Raw genomic sequence first — 23,633 nt, 5'->3', positions numbered from 1 at the left:
TGCACCGCCGGGGGCTCTTCCTGCTGTGAAGTGAACTGGGATATACTGGGATATACTGGGATATACTGGGATATACTGGGATGGGCCAGCGGGAGCTGCGGGGGCACCGCCGGGGGCTCTTCCTGCTGTGAGTGAACTGGGATATACTGGGATATACTGGGATATACTGGGATATACTGGGATATACTGGGATATACTGGGATGGGCACCGGGAGCTGCGCGGGCACCGCCGGGGGCTCTTCCTGCTGTGAGTGAACTGGGATATACTGGGATATACTGGGATATACTGGGATTGAGGCAGCGGGAGCTGCGGGGGCACCGCCGGGGGCTCTTCCTGCTGTGAGTGAACTGGGATATACTGGGATATACTGGGATATACTGGGATATACTGGGATGGGCAGCGGGAGCTGCGGGGGCACCGCCGGGGGCTCTTCCTGCTGTGAGTGAACTGGGATATACTGGGATATACTGGGATATACTGGGATGGGCAGCGGGAGCTGCGGGGGCACCGCCGGGGGCTCTTCCTGCTGTGAGTGAACTGGGATATACTGGGATATACTGGGATATACTGGGATGGGCAGCGGGAGCTGCGGGGGCACCGCCGGGGGCTCTTCCTGCTGTGAGTGAACTGGGATATACTGGGATATACTGGGATATACTGGGATGGGCACCGGGAGCTGCGCGGGCACCGCCGGGGGCTCTTCCTGCTGTGAGTGAACTGGGATATACTGGGATATACTGGGATATACTGGGATGGGCACCGGGAGCTGCGCGGGCACCGCCGGGGGCTCTTCCTGCTGTGAGTGAACTGGGATATACTGGGATATACTGGGATATACTGGGATATACTGGGATGGGCAGCGGGAGCTGCGGGGGCACCGCCGGGGGCTCTTCCTGCTGTGAGACCCCCGGGGGAGAACTGGGGATACTGGGATTAACTGGGAGATACTGGGGGATACTGGGATGGGCGGATCGGGCAGGAACAGCCTGGTGTGGTGCTCAGACCACCTGGCTCTGTCCCAGTGTCACCTGTGTCATCTGTGTCACCCTTCCCGGTGTCACCTGTCCCAGTGTGACCTGTGTCACCTGTCCCAATGTCACCTGTCCCAGTGTCACCTGTCCCACCTGTCTCACCTGTGTCACCTGTCCCAATGTCACCTGTCCCACAGGAACGGCCCGGAGTGGCGCTCAGACCGGCTGGCTCTGAACCGGGCCGTGCTGTGTCCATCCGGCGCGCGCCGTTTGTCACCTGTCCAGTGTCACCTGTGTCACCTGTGTCACCTGTGTCACCTGTGTCACCTGTGTCACCTGTCCCATTTTTGGATGATTTTGGCAGGAATGGTCCGGAGTGGCGCTCAGACCGTCTGGCTCTGAACCGGGCCGTGCTGTGTCCGTCCGGCGCGCGCCGTTTGTCACCTGTCCAGTGTCACCTGTGTCACCTGTGTCACCTGTGTCACCTGTGTCACCTGTGTCACCTGTGTCACCTGTCCCAATGTCACCTGTGTCACCTGTCCCATTTTTGGATGATTTTGGCAGGAATGGTCCGGAGTGGCGCTCAGACCGTCTGGCTCTGAACCGGGCCGTGCTGTGTCCGGCCGGCGCGCGCCGTTTGTCACCTGTGTCACCTGTGTCACCAGTGTCACCTGTCCAGTGTCACCTGTGTCACCTGTGTCACCTGTGTCACCTGTCCTGTGTCACCTGTGTCACCTGTGTCACCTGTCCCAATGTCACCTGTCCCACAGGAATGGTCCGGAGTGGCGCTCAGACCGTCTGGCTCTGAACCGGGCCGTGCTGTGTCCGTCCGGCGCGCGCCGTTTGTCACCTGTCCAGTGTCACCTGTGTCACCTGTCCAGTGTCACCTGTGTCACCTGTGTCACCTGTCCTGTGTCACCTGTGTCACCTGTCCCAATGTCACCTGTCCCACAGGAATGGTCCGGAGTGGCGCTCAGACCGGCTGGCTCTGAACCGGGCCGTGCTGTGTCCGTCCGGCGCGCGCCGTTTGTCACCTGTCCAGTGTCACCTGTGTCACCTGTCCAGTGTCACCTGTGTCACCTGTGTCACCTGTGTCACCTGTGTCACCTGTCCTGTGTCACCTGTGTCACCTGTCCCATTTTTGGATGATTTTGGCAGGAATGGTCCGGAGTGGCGCTCAGACCGGCTGGCTCTGAACCGGGCCGTGCTGTGTCCATCCGGCGCGCGCCGTTTCGTGCCGCTGCTGGACGCGGTGGCGCGGGATTTCGCCCGGAGCCTGCGGGGCCGAGTGAGCGCCGCCCCCGGGGGGGCTCTGACCATCGACCCCCACCCGCTGCTCTTCCGCTTCACCCTGGAGGGTGAGAGACCCCCGGGACCCCCGGGTGGGGACAGAGAGACCCCCGCGACCCCCGGGTGGGGATGGGGGGACCCTTGGGACACCTGGGTGGGGACAGGAGAGACCCCCAGGTGGGCACAGGGACCCCTGGGACCCCCGGGTGGGCACAAGGACCCCTGGGACCCCCGGGTGGGGAGGGGGGAACCCCCGGGTGGGCACAGGGACCCCCGGGACCCCCGGGTGGGCACAGAGACCCTCGGGTGGGGACAGAGAGACCCCCGAGACCCCCGGGTGGGGATGGGGGAACCCCCGGGACCCCCGGGTGGGGATGGGGGAACCACGGGTGGGCACAGAGACCCCCGGGTGGGCACAGGGACCCCTGGGACCCTCGGGTGGGGATGGGGGGAACCCCGGGTGGGGACAGTGAGACCCCCGGGACCCCCGGGTGGGGATGGGGGGACCCTTGGGACAGCCGGGGTGGGGATGGGGGAACCACGGGTGGGCACAGAGACCCTCGGGTGGGGACAGAGAGACCCCCGGGACCCCCGGCTGGGCACAGGGACCCCCGGGACACCCGGGTGGGGATGGGGAAACCCCCGGTGGGCACAGAGACCCTCGGGTGGGGCACAGAGACCCTCGGGTGGGCACAGAGACCCTCGGGTGGGCACAGAGACCCTCGGGTGGGCACAGAGACCCTCGGGTGGGGACAGAGAGACCCCCGGGACCCCCGGGTGGGGATGGGGGGACCCCCGGGTGGGCACAGGGACCCTCGGGTGGGCACAGAGACCCTCGGGTGGGGACAGTGAGACCCCCGCCACCCCCGGGTGGGCACAGGGACCCCTGGGTGGGCACAGAGACCCTCGGGTGGGGACAGAGAGACCCCCGGGACCCCCGGGTGGGGATGGGGGGACCCTTGGGACCCCCGGGTGGGGACAGAGACCCCCGGGACCCCCGGGTGGGGATGGGGGGGGACTCCCTGGACCCCCAGGGAATGTGGGGTGACACCTGGGACCCCCGGCTTGGGGGGGGTTGGGACCCCCAGGGGATGTTGGGGGGTGGGACTGGGACCCCCAGGACATGGCGAGGGTCCATCACAGGAGCCCCCCACCCCAAATTCGGGGGTTCTGAGGGAGGGGCTGGGACCCCCCATGGATGGGAGGGGGGGCTGGGACCCCCAGGACCCCCGTGGATGTTGGGGGGTGACAATGGGAGGGAAATGGGGGTGTCAGACCCCTCCCCACCGCAAATTCGGGGGTCTCTGATGTCCCCCCCCACCCCAATTCGGGGGTCTCTGATGTCCCCACCCCAAATTCGGGGGTCTCTGATGTCCCCCCTCCCCAATTCGGGGGTCTCTGATGTCCCCCCTCCCCAATTCGGGGGTCTCTGATGTCCCCCCTCCCCAATTGGGGGGTCTCTGATGTCCCCTCCCCAATTCGGGGGGGTCCTGATGTCCCCCCCCCCAATTCGGGGGTCTCTGATGTCCCCTCCCCCTCCCCAATTCGGGGGTCTCTGATGTCCCCTCCCCAATTGGGGGGGTCTCTGATGTCCCCTCCCCCTCCCCAATTCGGGGGTCTCTGATGTCCCCTCCCCCTCCCCAATTCGGGGGTCTCTGATGTCCCCCCCCCCAATTGGGGGGTCTCTGACGGCCCCTCCCCAATTCGGGGGTCTCTGATGTCCCCCTCCCCAATTGGGGGGTCTCTATGAATGTCCCCCTCCCCCCCCCAGCCAGCAGTTTCGCTCTGTACGGGGAGCGCCTGGGGCTGCTGGGGGGGGTCTCGGGGGTCTCGGGGGGCGCCCAGCGGTTTTTGGGGGCTCTGGAGGAGATGCTGGACACGACCCTGCCCCTGCTCTTCCTGCCCCGCCCCCTCCTGCGCCTGCACCCCCCCGCTCTGGCAGCGCCACCTCCGCGCCTGGGACCTCATCTTCCAGCACGGTGAGACCCCCGCCCATGGGACCCCCACCCCCGAGACCCCCTCATCTTCCAGCACGGTGAGACCCCCGCCCGTGAGACCCCCACCCATGGGAACCCCACCCATGGGAACCCCACCCCCGAGACCCCGCCGACACCCCCTCATCTTCCAGCACGGTGAGACCCCCGCCCGTGGGACCCCCACCCATGGGAACCCCACCCCTGAGACCCCCTGAGACCCCCCTGAGACCCCCACCCATGGGAACCCCCACCCATGGGAACCCCCACCCATGGGAACCCCCTCCAATGGGAACCCCACCCCCGAGACCCCCTCATCTTCCAGCACGGTGAGACCCCCGTGAGACCCCCACCCATGGGAACCCCACCCCCGAGACCCCCCCCCATGGGAACCCCTCATCTTCCAGCACGGTGAGACCCCCGCCCGTGGGACCCCCCACCCATGGGACCCCCACCCATGGGACCCCCCACCCATGGGAACCCCTGAGACCCCCCTGAGACCCCCTCATCTTCCAGCACGGTGAGACCCCCGCCCGTGAGACCCCCACCCATGGGACCCCCACCCATGGGAACCCCCCATGGGACCCCCCTGTGGGACCCCCCCAAATGAGACCCCCACCCACCCTGTAGGCCCCCCACACATGGGACCCCTCCCCAGTGGGACCCCAACCCGAGGGGACCCCCCCCAGTGGGACCCCCCCATGAGACACCCCCAAATGAGACCCCCCCCACACCTTTTAGACCCCCCCAAAACCATGGCACCCCCCCACCCTAAAAGCCCCCCCCCAAATCATTTGGGACCCCCTCCCCAGCATTTAGAACCCCCTCCCCCACTTTTGGGACCCCTCCCCACCCATGGGACCCCCCGAGGTTTGGGGGGGGGGTCACAATGGGGGGTGCCCCCCCCTCCCCAGAATTCGGAGCCCCCCCAGGGTGGGGAGGGTCCGGATGCCCCCCTAAAATGGGGGGAGGGGCTTAAAACGGGGGTCTCGGTGCCCCTCCCCCCCAATTATTGGGGTGTCCCCCCCCTCCTCCCACCCGGGGGTCTCGGTGCCCCTCCCCCCCTCATTATTGGGGTGTCCCCCCCCCCCCCCTTGGGGGTCTCGGTGCCCCTCCCCCCCTCATTATTGGGGTGTCCCCCCCCTCACCCACCAGGGGGTCTCAGTGCCCCTCCCCCCCCTCATTATTGGGGTGCCCCTCCCCCCCCCATTATCGGGGTGTCCCCCCCCCCCTTTGGGGGGTCTCGGTGCCCCTCCCCCCCCTCACTGCCGCCCCTCCCCCCCCAGGGTCTCGGTGCCCCTCCCCCCCCCCTCATTATTGGGGTGTCCCCTCCCCCCCGGGGTCTCGGTGCCCCTCCCCCCCCTCATTATTGGGGTGCCCCTCCCCCCCCCCTCATTATTGGGGTGCCCCTCCCCCCCCCCTCATTATTGGGGTGTCCCCCCCCTCTCCCACCCCGGGGGTCTCGGTGCCCCTCCCCCCTCACTGCCGCCCCCTCCCCCCCGGGGTCTCGGTGCCCCTCCCCCCCCTCATTATTGGGGTGCCCCCCCCCACCCGGGGGTCTCAGTGCCCCTCCCCCCTCCCATTATTGGGGTGCCCCCCCCTCACCCGGGGGTCTCGGTGCCCCTCCCCCTCATTATTGGGGTGTCCCCCCCCCCTCCCCCCCCCGGGGGTCTCGCTGCCCCTCCCCCCCCTGACTGCCGCCCCTCCCCCCCAGCTGACGAGAACATCCAGCGGATTTACCGGGAGTTCTGCCGGGGGGGGGCCCGGGGGGAGCCCCGGGGGGGTCCCCGGGGGGGTCCCCGGAATGGGGGTCCCCGGGGGGGGGGTCCTGGCGGAGCTGCTGCTGCAGGGGCTCCTCCCCCCTCCCCTCCATCAAAGCCAACGTCACCGAGTTCACGGCGGGAGGAGTGGACACCGTGAGGGGGGGGGCTGGGGGTGGGGGGCACCGGGGGGGATCTGAGGGTCTGGGGGGCACCCAGAGGGGGTCTGGGGGGTGTTGGGGGGCACCCGGGGGGGGGGCTGGGGGGGTCTGGGGGGCACCCAGGGGGGGCTGGGGGTGTTGGGGGGCACCCAGGGAGGGTCTGGGGGGATTTGGGGGGTGGGGTGGGCACCCAGAGGGAGTCTGGGGGTTTTGGGGGGCACCCAGAGGGGTCTGGGGGGTGTTGGGGGGCACCCAGAGGGGGTCTGGTTGTTTTGGGGGGCACCCAGGGGGGGCTGGGGGGTGTTGGGGGGCACCCATGGGGGTCTGGGGGGGATTTGGGGTGTGGGGGGGGGGGGGGGGACCCAGAGGGGATTTGGGGAGGATTTTAGGGGGATTTGGGGGGGGGTTGGAGTGTGGGGGGCACCCAGAAGGGATTTGGGGGGGGGATTTTGGGTGGGGGGGCACCCAGAGGGGATTTGGGGGGGTCCCGGGTGATTTTGGGGAGGGGGTCTCAGCCCCGCGCCCCCTCCCCAGACGGCGATCCCGCTGCTGTTCACACTGGGGGTGTTTGGGGAGGTTTTTTGGGGGGTTTTGGGTGGGTTTTGGTGGGATTTTTGGGGTTTTTTCCGGGGTTTCAGAGCGGGGGGGTCTCAGATGATTTTGGGGGGTCCCGGGTGATTTTGGGGGGTCCCGGGTGACTTTGGGGAGGGGTCTCAGCCCCGCGCCCCCTCCCCAGACGGCGATCCCGCTGCTGTTCACGCTGTTCGAGCTGGGGGTGTTTGGGGAGGTTTTGGTGGGATTTTGGGGTTTTTTTCCAGGGGTTTCAGAGCGGGGGGGTCTCAGATGATTTTGGGGGGTCCCGGGTGATTCTGGGGGTCCCGGTTGATTTTGGGGAGGGGTCTCAGCCCCGCGCCCCCTCCCCAGACGGCGATCCTGCTGCTGTTCACACTGGGGGTGTTTGGGGAGGGTTTTTGGGGGGTTTTGGGTGGGTTTTGGGGGTTTTTGGGTGGATTTTGGGGTTTTTTTCCAGGGGTTTCAGAGCGGGGGGGTTTTGGGGGGTCCCGGGTGATTTTGGGGAGGGGTCTCAGCCCCGCGCCCCCTCCCCAGACGGCGATCCCGCTGCTGTTCACACTGGGGGTGTTTGGGGAGGTTTTGGGGGGGATTTTGGGGGGATTTTTTCGGGGATTTTTTGGGGTTTTCAGAGCGGGGGGGTCTCGGATGATTTTGGGGGGTCCCGGTTGATTTTGGGGAGGGGTCTCATCCCCGCGCCCCCTCCCCAGACGGCGATCCCGCTGCTGTTCACACTGGGGGTGTTTGGGGAGGTTTTTTGGGGGGTTTTGGGGGGTTTTGGGTGGGTTTTGGTGGGATTTTTGGGGTTTTTTCCGGGGTTTCAGAGCGGGGTGATTTTGGGGGGTCCCGGGTGATTTTGGGGGGTCCCGGTTGATTTTGGGGAGGGGTCTCAGCCCCGCGCCCCCTCCCCAGACGGCGATCCCGCTGCTGTTCACGCTGTTCGAGCTGGGTCGGAACCCGGGGGTGCAGCGGGCGCTGCGGGAGGAGCTGCGGGCGGCCGGGGGGGTCCCGGGCTCGGGGGTCCCGGGTTCGGGGGTCCCCGGTTTGGGGGTCCCCGGTTTGGGGGTCCCCGGTTTGGGGGTCCCCGGCTCGGGGGTCCCCAGCTCGGGGGTCCCCGGCTCGGGGCTCGGGGGCTCGGGGGGGTCGCGCCCCCTGCCCGAGCTCCTGGCGGCGCTGCCGCTGCTGAAAGCGGCCATCAAAGAGACCCTGAGGTGGGTGAGAGGATACTGGGGATACTGGGGATACTGGGGATACTGGGGATACTGGGAATACTGGAGATACTGGGAATACTGGGACTACTGGGGATACTGGGGGTGGGGGGAACTGGGGAGGCTGGGGGGACTGGGGATACTGGGGATACTGGGGATACTGGGGATACTGGGGATACTGGGAATGCTGAGGGTGGGGGGAACTGGGGGGGTGGGGGGAATTGGGGGGACTGGGGGGATTGAGGGGACTGGGGGGGATTGAGGGGACTGGGGGACTGGCGATACTGGGGATACTGGGAGCACTGGGGGGGGCGGGGGGGGCTGGAGGGACTGGGGGTGATTGGGGGGGACTGGGGCGCTGAGGAGACTGGGGGGACTGGGAGAATTGGGGGGACTGGGGGGCACAGGGCGGACTGGGGGACTGGGGATACTGGGGGCACTGGGGGGTCTGGGGGCGCTGGGGGACTGGGGATACTGGGGATACTGGGCGGAATTGGGGGGACTGGGGAGGCACTGGGATAACTGGGAGAACTGGGGGGTCATTGAGAGAACTGGGGGCACTGGGGGTCACTGGGAGGGAACTGGGAGGGGTCACTGGGGTCACTGGGAGGGAACTGGGAAAACTGGGGAGTCACTGGGGGTCACTGGGGGGTCACTGGGGAGGTCACTGGGAGAACTGGGGGGGACACTGGGATAACTGGGGGGGGTCACTGGGGGGTCACTGGGGGTCACTGGGATAACTGGGGGGGTCACTGGGAGGGCACTGGATAACTGGGGGGTCACTGGGGGTCACTGGGGTGTCACTGGGATAACTGGGGGGGTCACTGGGATAACTGGGGGGTCACTGGGAGGGAACTGGGATAACTGGGGGGTCACTGGGGTGTCACTGGGTGCGCTGTGAGCACCGGGGGGGGTCCCAGCACGGTTGGGGGTGGTCACTGGGGGGTCACTGGGGGGTCACTGGGGTCACTGGGATAACTGGGGGGTCACTGGGGTGTCACTGGGATAACTGGGGGGTCACTGGGGGGTCACTGGGGGGTCACTGGGAGGGAACTGGGATAACTGGGATAACTGGGAGGTCACTGGGAGGGCACTGGGATAACTGGGGGGTCACTGGGAGGGAACTGGGGGGTCACTGGGGGGTCACTGGGGGACACTGGGAGGGCACTGGGGGTCACTGGGAGTCACTGGGCATACTGGGGGGGTCACTGGGATAACTGGGGGGTCACTGGGGGGTCACTGGGAGGGAACTGGGATAACTGGGGGGGTCACTGGGAGTCACTGGGGGGTCACTGGGAGGGTCACTGGGATAACTGGGGGGTCACTGGGAGTCACTGGGCATACTGGGGGGGTCACTGGGATAACTGGGGGGTCACTGGGGGGTCACTGGGAGGGAACTGGGATAACTGGGGGGGTCACTGGAAGGGAACTGGGATAACTGGGATAACTGGGAGGTCACTGGGAGGGCACTGGGATAACTGGGGGGTCACTGGGGGTCACTGGGGGGTCACTGGGCATACTGGGGGGGTCACTGGGAGGGCACTGGGATAACTGGGGGGTCACTGGGGGGTCACTGGGATAACTGGGGGGGTCACTGGGAGGGCACTGGGATAACTGGGATAACTGGGGGGGACACTGGGAGGGCACTGGGATAACTGGGGGGGGACACTGGGTGCGCTGTGAGCACTGGGGGGGTCCCAGCATGGTTTGGGGGTGTCGGGGTGCAGCCCCAGCCCTTACTGGTGGGCACTGGGCCGTACTGGGAGGGGCTGAGGCTCGGGGCCCCCCAGGCTGTACCCGGTGGGCATCACCGTGCAGAGGTACCCGGCCACCGACGTGGTGCTGCACAACTACCGCGTGCCCGCGGGGGTGAGACACACCGGGACACCGGGGGGACACCGGGACACCGGGGGGACACCAGGACACCGGGGGGGACAGGGGGACACCGGGGACACGGGGGGGACACCGGGGGGGGACACCGGGGACACCGGGGGGGACACTGGGACACCAGGGGGGACATGGGGACACCGGGACACCGGGGGAGACATGGGGGGGACACCGGGGGGACACGGGGGGGACATGGGGACACCGGGGGGGACATGGGGACACCAGGGGGGACACGGGGACACCGGGGACACGGGGGGACACGGGGACACGGGGGGGACACAGGGGGGACACGGGGGGGACACGGGGACACTGGGGACACCGGGACACCGGGACACCACTCACGGGTGGTCCCGGGGTGTCTCAGGGTGTCCCAGGGGTGTCTCGGGGTGGTCTCACGGGTGGTCCCGGGGTGTCTCAGGGTGTCCCGGGGGTGTCTCAGGGTGGTCTCACGGGTGGTCCTGGGGGGTTCCTGGGGGTGTCCCAGGGTGGTCTCGTGGGTGGTCCCGGGGGGTTTCGTGGGGGTCTCAGGGGTGTCCCGGGGTGTCTCAGGGGGTCTCAGGGGTGTCTCAAGGTGTCCCAGGGGTGTCCCAGGGTGGTCTCACGGGTGGTCCCGGGGGTGTCTCAGGGTGTCCCAGGGGTGTCTCAGGGTGTCCCGGGGTGTCTCAGGGAGTCTCAGGGGTGTCTCAAGGTGGTCTCACGGGTGGTCCCGGGGGGTTCCAGGGTGTCCCAGGGGTGTCCCGGGGTGGTCTCACGGGTGGTCCTGGGGGGTTCCTGGGGGTGTCCCAGGGTGGTCTCATGGGTGGTCCCGGGGGGTTTCCCAAAGGGGGTCTCATGGGAGGGGTCCTGGGGGTGTCTCGGAGTGGTCTCACGGGTGGTCCCGGGGGGTCCCAGGGGTGTCCCAGGGTGGTCTCACGGGTGGTCCCGGGGTTTCTCAGGGTGTTCCAGGGGTGTCTCAGGGTGGTCTCACGGGTGGTCCTGGGGAGGATCCCGGGTGTCTCGGGGTGGTCTCACGGGTGGTCTCAGGGTGTCCCAGGGGTGTCTCAGGGTGGTCTCACGGGTGGTCCCGGGGTGTCCCAGGGGTGTCCCAGGGTGGTCTCAGGGGTGGTCTCACGGGTGGTCCCAGGGGGTTCCAGGGGTGTCTCGGGGTGGTCTCAGGGGTGGTCCCGGGCTGTTTCCCATCACTGTCCCCCCCCAGACGCTGTGCCAGGTGGCTCTGTACGCCATGGGCCGCTGTCCCGACGTCTTCCCGCACCCCGAGTGCTACGACCCCTGGCGCTGGCTCGGCAAGGACGACACCACCTTCAAGGCCTTGGCCTTCGGCTTCGGCGCGCGCCAGTGCATCGGGCGGCGCCTGGCCGAGGCCGAGATGATGCTGTTCCTCATGCACGTGAGTGGGGGGACACCAAAAACGCCCCCCGGGGCTTGGGGGGTCAGAACTTCACGGGTTGGGGTCGCCCGATGAGGTCTTGGTTTGACTCAAGGGTTTGGGGGGATTCAAGGAGGGATCGGTTTGACCCAAGCGGGTCTTGGGTGGAATGAAGGTCTTGGTTTGACCCAAAGTTCTTGGTTTGACACAAAAGTTCTTGGTTTGACCCAAAAGTTCTTGGTTTGACCCAAAGAGGTCTTGGCTTGACCCAACGAGGTCTTGGTGTGACCCAAGCAGGTCTTGGATGAAATGAAGGTCTTGGTTTGACCCGAAGTTCTTGGCTTGACCCAACGAGGTCTTGGTTTGACCCAAAGTCTTTGTTTGACCCAAAACCTCTTGGTTCAACCCAGTGAGGTCTTGGCTTGACCCAAAGCTTTTGGTTTGACCCAAAGAGGTCTTGGCTTGACCCAAGAAAGTCTTGGCTTGACCCAAAGTCTTGACTTGACCCAAAACCTCTTGGTTCAACCCGGTGAGGTCTTGGCTTGACCCAACCATGCCTTGGCTTGGTCTAATGAGGTCTTGCCTTGACCCAAGGTTTTTGTTTGACCCAAAACCTTTTGGTTCAACCCACTGAGGTCTTGGCTTGACCCAAAGGTCTTGGTTTGACCCAACAAGATCTTGCCTTGACCCAACCATGCCTTGGTGTGACCCAAGCAGGTCTTGGATGGAATAAAGGTCTTGGCTTGACCCAAAGAGGTTTTGGCTTAACCCAAAGGTCTTGGCTTGACTCAAAGTCTTGGTTTGACCCAAAGGTCTTGGCTTGACCTAATGAAGTCTTGGCTTGACCCAATGAGGTCTTGGCTTGACCCAACCATGCCTTGGTGTGACCCAATGAGGTCTTGGATGAAATGAAGGTCTTGGTTTGACCCAACCATGCCTTGGCTTGACCCAAAGTCTTGACTTGACCCAACAAGGTCTTGGTTTGACCAAAAGGTCTTGGCTTGACCCAAAGAGGTTTTGACTTGACCCAACAAGGTCTTGCTTTGATCCAACCATGCCTTGGTTTAACCCAACGAGGTCTTCGATGAAATGAAGGTCTTGGTTTGACCCAAAGTCTTGACTTGACCCAAAACCTCTTGGTTCAACCCAGTGAGGTCCTGCCTTGACCCAAAACCATCTTGACTTCACCCAACCGTGTCTTGATTTGGCCCAATGACAGCTTGGCTTGGCCCAGTGATGGGTGGCCTTGACCTGATGACTTGGCTCGACCCAAAACCTCCTTGGCTTGACCCAAAACCATCTCAGCCTGACCCAAAACCTCCTTGGCTTGACCCAAAACCATCTCAGTTTGACCCAAAACCATCTCAGCCTGACCCCAAACCATCCTGGCCTGACCCCAAACCATCTCAGCCTGACCCCAAACCATCCTGGCCTGACCCCAAACCATCTCAGCTTGACCCCAAACCATCTCAGCCTGACCCCAAACCATCTCAGCCTGACCCCAAACCATCCTGGCCTGACCCCAAACCATCTCACCCTGACCCCAAACCATCTCAGCCTGACCCCAAACCATCTCAGCTTGTCCCAAACCATCCTGGCCTGACCCCAAACCATCCTGGCCTGACCCCAAACCATCTCAGCCTGACCCCAAACCATCTCAGCCTGACCCCAAACCATCTCAGCTTGACCCCAAACCATCCTGGCCTGACCCCAAACCATCTCAGCCTGACCCCAAACCATCTCAGCCTGACCCCAAACCATCTCAGCCTGACCCCAAACCATCTCAGCCTGACCCCAAACCATCCTGGCCTGACCCCAAACCATCTCAGCTTGACCCCAAACCATCTCAGCCTGACCCCAAACCATCTCAGTCTGACCCCAAACCATCCTGGTCTGACCCCAAACCATCTCAGCTTGACCCCAAACCATCTCAGCCTGACCCCAAACCATCTCAGTCTGACCCCAAACCATCCTGGTCTGACCCCAAACCATCCTGGCCTGACCCCAAACCATCTCAGCCTGACCCCAAACCATCTCAGCCTGACCCCAAACCATCTCAGCCTGACCCCAAACCATCTCAGCCTGACCCCAAACCATCCTGGCCTGACCCCAAACCATCTCAGCCTGACCCCAAACCATCTCAGCTTGTCCCAAACCATCTCAGCCTGACCCCAAACCATCTCAGCCTGACCCCAAACCATCTCAGCCTGACCCCAAACCATCTCAGCTTGTCCCAAACCATCTCAGCCTGACCCCAAACCATCTCAGCTTGACCCCAAACCATCTCAGTCTGACCCCAAACCATCTCAGCCTGACCCCAAACCATCTCAGCCTGACCCCAAACCATCTCAGCCTGACCCCAAACCATCTCAGCTTGACCCCAAACCATCTCAGCTTGACCCCAAACCATCTCAGCCTGACCCCAAACCATCTCAGCCTGACCCCAAACCATCTCAGCCTGACCCCAAACCATCTCAGCTTGACCCCAAACCATCTCAGCCTGACCCCAAACCATCTCAGCTTGACCCCAAACCATCCTGGCCTGACCCCAAACCATCTCAGCCTGACCCCAAACCATCTCAGCCTGACCCCAAACCATCTCAGCTTGACCCCAAACCATCTCAGGCTGACCCCAAACCATCTCAGCTTGACCCCAAACCATCTCAGCCTGACCCCAAACCATCTCAGCTTGACCCCAAACCATCTCAGCCTGACCCCAAACCATCCTGGCCTGACCCCAAACCATCCTGGCCTGACCCCAAACCATCTCAGCCTGACCCCAAACCATCTCAGCCTGACCCCAAACCATCTCAGCCTGACCCCAAACCATCTCAGCCTGACCCCAAACCATCTCAGCTTGTCCCAAACCATCTCAGCTTGTCCCAAACCATCTCAGCCTGACCCCAAACCATCTCAGCCTGACCCCAAACCATCTCAGCCTGACCCCAAACCATCCTGGCCTGACCCCAAACCATCTCAGCCTGACCCCAAACCATCTCAGCTTGACCCCAAACCATCCTGGCCTGACCCCAAACCATCTCAGCCTGACCCCAAACCATCTCAGCTTGACCCCAAACCATCCTGGACTGACCCCAAACCATCTCAGCTTGTCCCAAACCATCCTGGCCTGACCCCAAACCATCTCAGCCTGACCCCAAACCATCTCAGCCTGACCCCAAACCATCCTGGCCTGACCCCAAACCATCTCAGCCTGACCCCAAACCATCTCAGCTTGACCCCAAACCATCTCAGCCTGACCCCAAACCATCTCAGCCTGACCCCAAACCATCTCAGCCTGACCCCAAACCATCTCAGCCTGACCCCAAACCATCTCAGCCTGACCCCAAACCATCCTGGCCTGACCCCAAACCATCTCAGCTTGACCCCAAACCATCCTGGCCTGACCCCAAACCATCTCAGCCTGACCCCAAACCATCCTGGCCTGACCCCAAACCATCTCAGCCTGACCCCAAACCATCTCAGCTTGTCCCAAACCATCTCAGCCTGACCCCAAACCATCTCAGCCTGACCCCAAACCATCCTGGCCTGACCCCAAACCATCTCAGCCTGACCCCAAACCATCTCAGCCTGACCCCAAACCATCTCAGCCTGACCCCAAACCATCTCAGCCTGACCCCAAACCATCTCAGCCTGACCCCAAACCATCCTGGCCTGACCCCAAACCATCTCAGCCTGACCCCAAACCATCTCAGCCTGACCCCAAACCATCTCAGCCTGACCCCAAACCATCTCAGCCTGACCCCAAACCATCTCAGCTTGACCCCAAACCATCCTGGCCTGACCCCAAACCATCTCAGCCTGACCCCAAACCATCCTGGCCTGACCCCAAACCATCCTGGCCTGACCCCAAACCATCTCAGCTTGTCCCAAACCATCTCAGCCTGACCCCAAACCATCTCAGCCTGACCCCAAACCATCTCAGCCTGACCCCAAACCATCTCAGCTTCACCCAAACCATCTCAGTCTGACCCCAAACCATCTCAGCCTGACCCCAAACCATCTCAGCCTGACCCCAAACCATCTCAGCCTGACCCCAAACCATCTCAGCCTGACCCCAAACCATCTCAGCCTGACCCCAAACCATCTCAGCCTGACCCCAAACCATCCTGGCCTGACCCCAAACCATCCTGGCCTGACCCCAAACCATCTCAGCCTGACCCCAAACCATCCTGGCCTGACCCCAAACCATCTCAGCCTGACCCCAAACCATCTCAGCTTGTCCCAAACCATCTCAGCTTGTCCCAAACCATCTCAGCCTGACCCCAAACCATCCTGGCCTGACCCCAAACCATCTCAGCCTGACCCCAAACCATCTCAGCTTGTCCCAAACCATCCTGGCCTGACCCCAAACCATCTCAGCCTGACCCCAAACCATCTCAGCTTGTCCCAAACCATCCTGGCCTGACCCCAAACCATCTCAGCCTGACCCCAAACCATCTCAGCCTGACCCCAAACCATCCTGGCCTGACCCCAAACCATCTCAGATTGACCCCAAACCATCTCAGCCTGACCCCAAACCATCTCAGCCCGACCCCAAACCATCTCAGCCGGACCCCAAACCATCTCAGCCTGACCCCAAACCATCTCAGCTTGACCCCAAACCATCTCAGCCTGACCCCAAACCATCTCAGCCTGACCCCAAACCATCCTGGCCTGACCCCAAACCATCCTGGCCTGACCCCAAACCATCTCAGCCTGACCCCAAACCATCTCAGCTTGTCCCAAACCATCTCAGCCAGACCCCAAACCATCTCAGCCAGACCCCAAACCATCTCAGCCTGACCCCAAACCATCCTGGCCTGACCCCAAACCATCTCAGCTTGTCCCAAACCATCTCAGCCTGACCCCAAACCATCTCAGCTTGACCCCAAACCATCCTGGCCTGACCCCAAACCATCCTGGCCTGACCCCAAACCATCTCAGCTTCACCCAAACCATCTCAGCTTGACCCCAAACCATCCTGGCCCGACCCCTCGCAGGTCCTGAGCAATTTCAGCATCGAGGCCGTGTCCACCGAGGACGTCCCCACCGTTTTCCGCTTCATCCTCATGCCCGAGAAGTCGCCGCTGCTGACCTTCCGCACCCTGGACTGAGCCGGCGCGGTCCTGGGGGTCCCTGGGGGTCAGTGGGGGTCACTGAGGGTCCCTGGGGGTCAGTGGGGGTCCCTGGGGGTCAGTGGGGGTCCTGGGGGGTCACTGAGGGGTCACTGAGGGGTCACTGAGGGTCCCTGGGGGTCAGTGGGGGTCCCTGGGGGTCCCTGGGGGTCAGTGGGGGGTCTCTGGGGGTCCCTGGGGGTCAGTGAGGGTCCCTGGGGGTCCCTGGGGGTCCTTGGGGGTCAGTGAGGGTCTCTGGGGGTCACTGAGGGGTCCCTGGGGGGTCTCTGGGGGTCACTGAGGGGTCCCTGGGGGTCACTGAGGGGTCTCTGGGGGTCACTGAGGGGTCCCTGGGGGTCTCTGGGTGTCTCTGGGGGTCTCTGGGGGTCCCTGGGGGTCACTGAGGGTCACTGGGGGTCCCTGGGGGTCCCTGGGGGTCCCTGGGGGGTCTCTGGGGGTCAGTGAGGGTCCCTGGGGGTCTCTGGGGGTCCCTGGGGGTCTCTGGGGGTCCCTGGGGGTCTCTGGGGGTCTCTGGTGGTCTCTGGGGGTCTCTGGGGGTCACTGAGGGGTCCCTGGGGGTCTCTGGGTGTCTCTGGGGGTCCCTGGGGGTCACTGAGGGTCACTGGGGGTCCCTGGGGGTCCCTGGGGGTCCCTGGGGGGTCTCTGGGGGTCAGTGAGGGTCCCTGGGGGTCTCTGGGGGTCCCTGGGGGTCTCTGGGGGTCACTGAGGGGTCCCTGGGTGTCCCTGGGGGTCTCTGGGGGTCACTGAGGGGTCCCTGGGGGTCTCTGGGGGTCAGTGGGGGTCCCTGGGGGTCCCTGGGGGTCAGTGGGGGTCCTGGGGGGTCACTGAGGGGTCCTTGGGGGTCTCTGGGGGTCTCTGGGGGTCCCTGGGGGTCAGTGGGGGTCTCTGGGGGGTCTCTGGGGGAGTCCCTGGGGGTCCTTGGGGGTCCTTGGGGGTCCCTGGGGGTCCCTGGGTGTCAGTGGGGGTCACTGAGGGGTCAGTGGGGGTCAGTGGGGGTCACTGAGGGGTCCCTGGGTGTCCCTGCAGGTCCCTGGGGGTCCTGGGGGTCCCTGGGTGTCCCTGGGGGTCTCTGGTGGTCTCTGGGGGTCTCTGGGGGTCCCTGAGGGGTCCCTGGGGGTCTCTGGGGGTCTCTGGGGGTCCCTGGGGGTCTCTGGGGGTCCCTGGGGGTCCCTGGGGGTCCCTGAGGGTCCCTGGGTGTCTCTGGGGGTCCCTGGGGGTCACTGAGGGGTCCCTGGGGGTCCCTGGGGGTCAGTGGGGGTCCCTGGGTGTCACTGGGGGTCTCTGGGTGTCTCTGGGGGTCACTGAGGGGTCTCTGGGGGTCACTGAGGGGTCCCTGGGGGTCAGTGGGGGTCACTGAGGGGTCTCTGGGGGTCCCTGGGGGTCCTGGGGGTCTCTGGGGGTCCCTGGGGGTCCCGGGGGGTCACTGAGGGGTCCTTGGGCATCACTGAGGGGTCCCTGGGGGTCAGTGGGGGTCTCTGGTGGTCTCTGGGGGTCACTGAGGGGTCCCTGGGGGTCTCTGGGGGTCCCTGAGGGGTCACTGAGGGGTCCCTGGGGGTCCCTGGGGGTCAGTGGGGGTCCCTGAGGGTCCCTGGGGGTCCCTGGGGGTCACTGGGGGTCCCTGGGGGTCCTTGGGGGTTTCTGGGGGTCCCTGGGGGTCTCTGGGGGTCTCTGGGGGTCCTTGGAGGTCTCTGGGGGTCTCTGGGGGTCACTGGGGGTCCCTGGGGGTCCCTGGGGGTCTCTGGGGGTCAGTGAGGGGTCACTGAGGGGTCCCTGGGGGTCAGTGGGGGTCAGTGGGGGTCAGTGGGGGTCAGTGGGGGTCCTGGGGGGTCCCTGGGTGTCACTGGGGGTCTCTGGTGGTCTCTGGGGGTCACTGAGGGGTCCCTGGGGGTCTCTGGGGGTCCCTGGGGGTCCTTGGGGGTCCTTGGGGGTCTCTGGGGGTCAGTGGGGGTCCCTGGGGGTCCCTGGGGGTCACTGAGGGGTCACTGAGGGGTCACTGAGGGGTCACCACCCCTCCCCCACCCCCCAGGACCCCCCCGGTGCCGTGGGAAAAGCCGCTGGGATGGGGGTGGGGCAGGACCCCACCCCGAGCTGGGAGGAGTTATGCAAATCACACACAAATCACATGCAAATCATATGTAAATCGCATGCAAATCATATGTAAATCGCATGCAAATCATATGCAAATGAGCAGCCCAATAAAGTCGTCTGGCAGGCAAAGCCTCGGCTCAGTTACGCCCCTCACTGTCCCCCCCCCGACCACCCAAAACCACCCCAAAAACCCCAAAAAGACCCCCCAAAACCCCCCAATCCCACATCCCCCTTTCCCCTCAAATTTCCACCCCAAATTCTCTCAAATCTCCCCAAAATCTCCCCAAAATTTCCCCCAAAATTCGCTCAAATTTCCTTCAAACCCCTCCCAAGTCTCCCCCAAACTCCCCCCAAACTCCCCAAAAAACTCCTGAAATTTTCCCCAAATTTCCCCCAGATCTCCCCTAAACCGGCTCCAAATCCCCCCAAATTTCCCCCAAATTCCCTCCAAAGTTCCCCCAAATTCCTTCCAAAGTCCCTCCAAATTTCCCCCAAATTCTCCCTAAATCTCCCCAAATTCCCTCCAAATTTCCCCCAAATTTTCCCATGATTTCCCCCAAATTTCCCCCAAATTCCCCCCAAATTCTCTCTAAATTCCTTCCGAATTTCCTTCGAATTTTCCCAAAATTTCCCCCCGAATTTCCCCCAAATTCCCTCTAAAGTCCCCACAAATCTCCCCAAAATTTCCCCCAAATCTCCCCCAAAATCCGCTCAAATTTCCTCCAAACCCCTTCCAAGTCTCCCCCAAACTCCCCCCAAATTTCCCCAAAATCTCCCCAAACTCCCCCCAAAACTCCCGAAATTTTCCACAAATTTTCCCCAAATTCCCTCAGAAGTTCCCCCAAATCTCCCCAAAATTTCCCCAAAATTCCCTCCAAAGTCCCCCCAAATCTGCCCCAAATTTCCCCCAAATTCCCCCAAATCTCCCTAAAATTTCCCCCCCAAATTCCCTCCAAATTTCCCCCAAATTCCCTCAAAATTTCCCCCAAATTTTCCCAAAATTTTCCCCCAATCCCTCCAAATTTCCCCCAAATCTGCCCCAAATTCCCCCAAATTTCCCCCCAATCCCTCCAAATTTCCCCCAAAGCTGCCCCAAATTCCCTCCGAATTTCCCCCAATTATTCACATGATTTCCCCCAAATTCCCTCTTAATTTCCCCCAAATTTCCCCAAAATCCCCCCAAATTTTCCCAAAATTTCCCCCCATGTTTCCCCAAATTTTCCCAAAATTCCCTCCAAATTTCCCCCAAATCTGCCCAAAATTTCCCCCAAATCTCCCCAAATTCCCTCCAAATTTCCCCAAATTTTCCCGCCAGATTTCCCCAATATTCTCCCAAATTCCCCCCAAATCCCCCCCAAATCCTCCCAAATCTCCTCAAAATTTCCCCCAAATGTCTCCCAAATTTCCCCCAAATTTCCCCCAAATTCCCTCCAAATTCCCTCCACAGTCCCCCCAAATCTGTCCCCAGTTTGCCCCCAAATCCCTCCAAATTTCCCCCAAATTTCCCCCAAATTTCCCCCAAATTTCCCCCGAATTTTCCCTAAATTTCCCCCGAATTTCCCCCAAATTCCCCCCAAATTTCCCCCAAATTCCCTCCAAATCCCTCCAAATTTCCCCCAAATTTTCCCAGGATTCCCCCCATTTTTCCCCCAAATTACCTCCAAATTTCCCCCAAATTTTCCCCAAATTCCCCCTAAATCTCCCCAAATTCCCTCCAAATTTCCCCCAATTTTTCCCATGATTTCCCTGAAATTTTCCCCAAATTTCCCCCAAATTCCCTCCAAATTTTCCCCCAAATTCCCTCCAAATTTTCCCCAAATTTTCCCATAATTTTCCCCAAATTCCCTCTTAATTTCCCCCAAATTTCCCCGAAATCCCCCCAAATTTTCCCCAAATTACCCCCAAATTCCCTCCAAATTTCCCCCAAGTTCCCTCCAAATTCCCTCGAAATTTCCCCCAAATTTCCCCCAAATTCCCTCTAAATTTTCCCCAAATTTTCCCAACATTTTCCCAAATTTCCCCAAATTTCCCCCAAATCCCCCCAACCTCCCCCTTCCTATTCAACCCTTCCTCTTTGCCTTTCCCGCCCTCCCATTGGCCGCCCCTCGCCCCGCCTCCCCTCCTCATTGGCTCCCCTTTCCCCGCACTCTCTTCCTATTGGGCACTCCCCCCGCCCATCACCGCTCTCCCCGCTCTGCCATTGGCGGAGCCGCGCGGGGGCGGGGCGTTGCCAGGTTACAAAGGGCGGGCGCGGCCGGTCCGGGCCCAGATGGGCGAGCGCGGGGGCAGCGCGGGGGCCGCGGCCCCGGGGGGCGACAGCGGGGGAACCCCGAGCCCCGCCGGGGGGAACGGGGGGACCCGCAGGCGCCGGGGGGGACCCCCGAAACCCGAACCCGCCTCGGCACACGGCGACAGCTCCGATGACCCCGCCGGGGACTTCAGGTAACGGGCCCAGCGCGGGAAACGCGACCCTCCCCTCACGGCGGGAGCGGGACCCCTCAGGGACCTCCCCCGCCTCAGGTGGGGAGCGGACACTCGGGACCCCCCCTCGCTGTGGGGACCCTCGGGAACCCCTCCCCAGCTGGGCCAGGGACCCTCAGGGACCTCCCCTCATGTTGGGATTGGTTTTCGGGACCCCCACTCGCTGTGGGGACACTCGGGGACCCCTCCTCAGCTGGGACCGGGACCCTCAGGGACCCCGCACCCCTCACTGTGGGGACCCTCGGGGACCCCTCCCCAGCTGGGCCAGGGACCCTCAGGGACCTTCCCTCATGTTGGGATTGGTTTTCGGGACCCCCACTCGCCGTGGGGACACTCGGGACCCTCAGGGACCCTCCCTCATGTTGGGACCGGTTATTCGGGACCCCTCCCCTCACTGTGGGGACCGTCGGGGACCCTCCCTCAGCTGCGACCAGGACCCTCAGGACCCCCTCCCTCAGCCGGGACCGGTTATTCCGGACCCCCCCTCACTGTGGGGACCGTCGGGGACCCCTCCTCAGCTGGGACCGGGACCCTCAGGGATCTTCAGGGACCCTCCCTCAGCTGGGACCGGTTATTCCGGACCCCCCCTCACTGTGGGGACCGTCGGGACCCTCAGGGACCCCTCCCCAGCTGGACCAGGGACCCTCAGGGACCTCCCCTCATGTTGGGACCGGTTATTCGGGACCCCTCCCCTCACTGTGGGGACATTCGGGACCCTCCCTCAGCTGGGATCGGGAACCTCAGGGACCCCCCACCCCTCACTATGGGGACTCTCAGGGACCCCTCCCTCAGCTGGGATTGGTTATTCGGGACCCCCCCTCACTATGGGGACCCTTGGGACCCTTTCCCAGCTGGGCCGGGGACCCTCAGGGACCCCCCCTCACTGTGAGGACCCTCGGGGACCCCTCCTCAGCTGGGCCAGGGACCCTCAGGGACCTCCCCTCGTGTTGGGATTGGTTATTCGGGACCCCCACTCACTATGGGGACCCTCAGGGACCCTCCCAGCTGGGCCAGGGACCCTCAGGGACCCCCCCTCACTGTGGGGACCCTCAGGGACCCCTCCTCAGCTGGGCCCGGGACCCCTCAGGACCCCCCCCAGGGACACTCAGGGACCCCTCCCCTTGTGTTGGGACCCCCCCCCACCCACAGGACAGGGACACCCGGGACCCCCACCCCGTGTCCCCCTGTCCCCGGTGGGACCCCCCCCCATCCCCATTCCCACGGGGGTTTCTGTGTCCCCCCGGTGCCACCCTGGGGTGCCCGTGCTCCCTGTCCCGGTGCCCCCTGTCCCCGTGTCCCTCCCCCCGGTGCCTCCTGTCCCCGTGCCCGCTCCGTGTCCCCGGGGCGATGTCCCAACCCTGCTCCCGTCACTCGCGGTTGCGACACCGCCGGGACCGGTGCGGGGCGGCTCCGTGTCCCGCCCGTGATCCCCGTGTCACCCCCGGTGTCCCTTCCGTGTCCCCTCGAGTCCCTCCCGTGTCCCCTCGTGTCACCCCAGTGTCCCCCTGTGATCCCCGTGTCACCCCCACTGTCCCCCTAGTGTACCCCCGTGATCCCTGTGTCACCCCCGGTGTCCCCCCATGATCCCCGTGTCACCCCTGGTGTCACCCCCAGTGTCCCCCTGTGATCCCCGTGTCACCCCCGGTGATCCCAGTGTCCCACCTGTGATCCCTGTGTCACCCCCAGTGTCCCCCAGTGTCCCCCCGTGATCCCCGTGTCACCCCCAGTGTCCCTCCCGTGTCCCCTCCGTGATCCCCGTGTCACCCCCGGTGATCCCAGTGTCCCACCTGTGATCCCTGTGTCACCCCCGGTGTCCCCCTGTGATCCCCGTGTCATCCCCAGTGTCCCCCCGTGTCCCCCGTGATCCCCGTGTCACCCCCAGTGTCCCCCTGTGCCATCCCAGTGTCCCCTGTCCCTGATTTGGGGTCCCCAAGGGGGTCCCTCTGTCCCCTGTCCCTGGTTTGGGGTCCCCAAGGGGGTCCCTCTGTCCCCTGATCCTGGTTTGGGGTCCCCAAGGGGGTCCCTCTGTCCCCTGTCCCTGGTTTGGGGTCCCCAAGGGGGTCCCTCTGTCCCCTGATCCTGGTTTGGGGTCCCCAAGGGGGTCCCACTGTCCCCTGTCCCTGGTTTGGGGTCCCCAAGGGAGTCCCCTGTCCCCTGTCCTTGGTTTGGGGTCCCCAAAGGAGTCCCCTGTCCCTGGTTTGGGGTCCCCAAGGGGGTCCCACTGTCCCCTGATCCTGATTTGGGGTCCCCAAGGGGGTCCCTCTGTCCCCTGATCCTGGTTTGGGGTCCCCAAGGGGGTCCCTCTGTCCCCTGTCCCTGATTTGGGGTCCCCAAGGGGGTCCCACTGTCCCCTGTCCCTGATTTGGGGTCCCCAAGGGGGTCCCACTGTCCCCTGATCCTGGTTTGGGGTCCCCAAGGGGGTCCCACTGTCCCCTGTCCCTGGTTTGGGGTCCCCAAGGGAGTTCCCTGTCCCTGATTTGGGGTCCCCAAGGGGGTCCCACTGTCCCCTGATCCTGGTTTGGGGTCCCCAAGGGGGTCCCTTTGTCCCCTGTCCCTGATTTGGGGTCCCCAGGGGGGTCCCACTGTCCCTGATTTGGGGGGTCCCACTGTCCCCTGCTGGGGGTCTCCCTGTCCCTGTTTTTGGGGTCTCCGTGCCCCTCTTTGGGGTCCCCCTGTCCCTGTTTTTGGGGTCTCTGTCCCTTTTGATTTTGGGGTGTTCTGCTGTTCCTGCTTTGGGGTCCC

At 63.8% G+C, this 23,633-nt stretch overlaps 2 protein-coding genes across 3 annotated transcripts in view; both read left to right on the top strand.

Moving 5' to 3' along the window:
* LOC131575567 (cytochrome P450 11B, mitochondrial-like) overlaps window positions 1-18,450 on the top strand; it is a 20,848-nt gene extending 2,398 nt beyond the window's left edge. Inside the window, 12 exon segments of the mRNA XM_058831164.1 lie at window positions 194-247; window positions 2,131-2,330; window positions 4,034-4,193; window positions 4,195-4,297; window positions 6,064-6,093; window positions 6,095-6,151; window positions 7,639-7,729; window positions 7,862-7,937; window positions 9,725-9,803; window positions 11,017-11,208; window positions 16,188-16,329; window positions 18,349-18,450. Of these exon segments, the coding sequence (XP_058687147.1) occupies window positions 194-247; window positions 2,131-2,330; window positions 4,034-4,193; window positions 4,195-4,297; window positions 6,064-6,093; window positions 6,095-6,151; window positions 7,639-7,729; window positions 7,862-7,937; window positions 9,725-9,803; window positions 11,017-11,208; window positions 16,188-16,301 (1,156 nt within the window). The 3' untranslated portion in view covers window positions 16,302-16,329; window positions 18,349-18,450.
* Window positions 18,451-20,666: 2,216 nt separating this feature from the next.
* Window positions 20,667-23,633, top strand: part of DGAT1 (diacylglycerol O-acyltransferase 1) — a 52,694-nt gene continuing 49,727 nt past the window's right edge. For both annotated transcript variants that reach the window (XM_058830082.1, XM_058830081.1), the window contains exon 1: window positions 20,667-20,852. In XM_058830082.1, coding sequence (XP_058686065.1) covers window positions 20,680-20,852 — 173 coding nt within the window. In that variant the 5' untranslated portion in view covers window positions 20,667-20,679. The remainder of the gene's footprint in view (window positions 20,853-23,633) is intronic.

The sequence above is a fragment of the Poecile atricapillus genome, chromosome 2 (assembly GCF_030490865.1).
Source record: "Poecile atricapillus isolate bPoeAtr1 chromosome 2, bPoeAtr1.hap1, whole genome shotgun sequence".
NCBI lineage: Eukaryota > Metazoa > Chordata > Aves > Passeriformes > Paridae > Poecile > Poecile atricapillus.
Note: the sequence above shows the minus strand (reverse complement) of the source record. Positions and strands in the feature narration are given on the sequence as shown.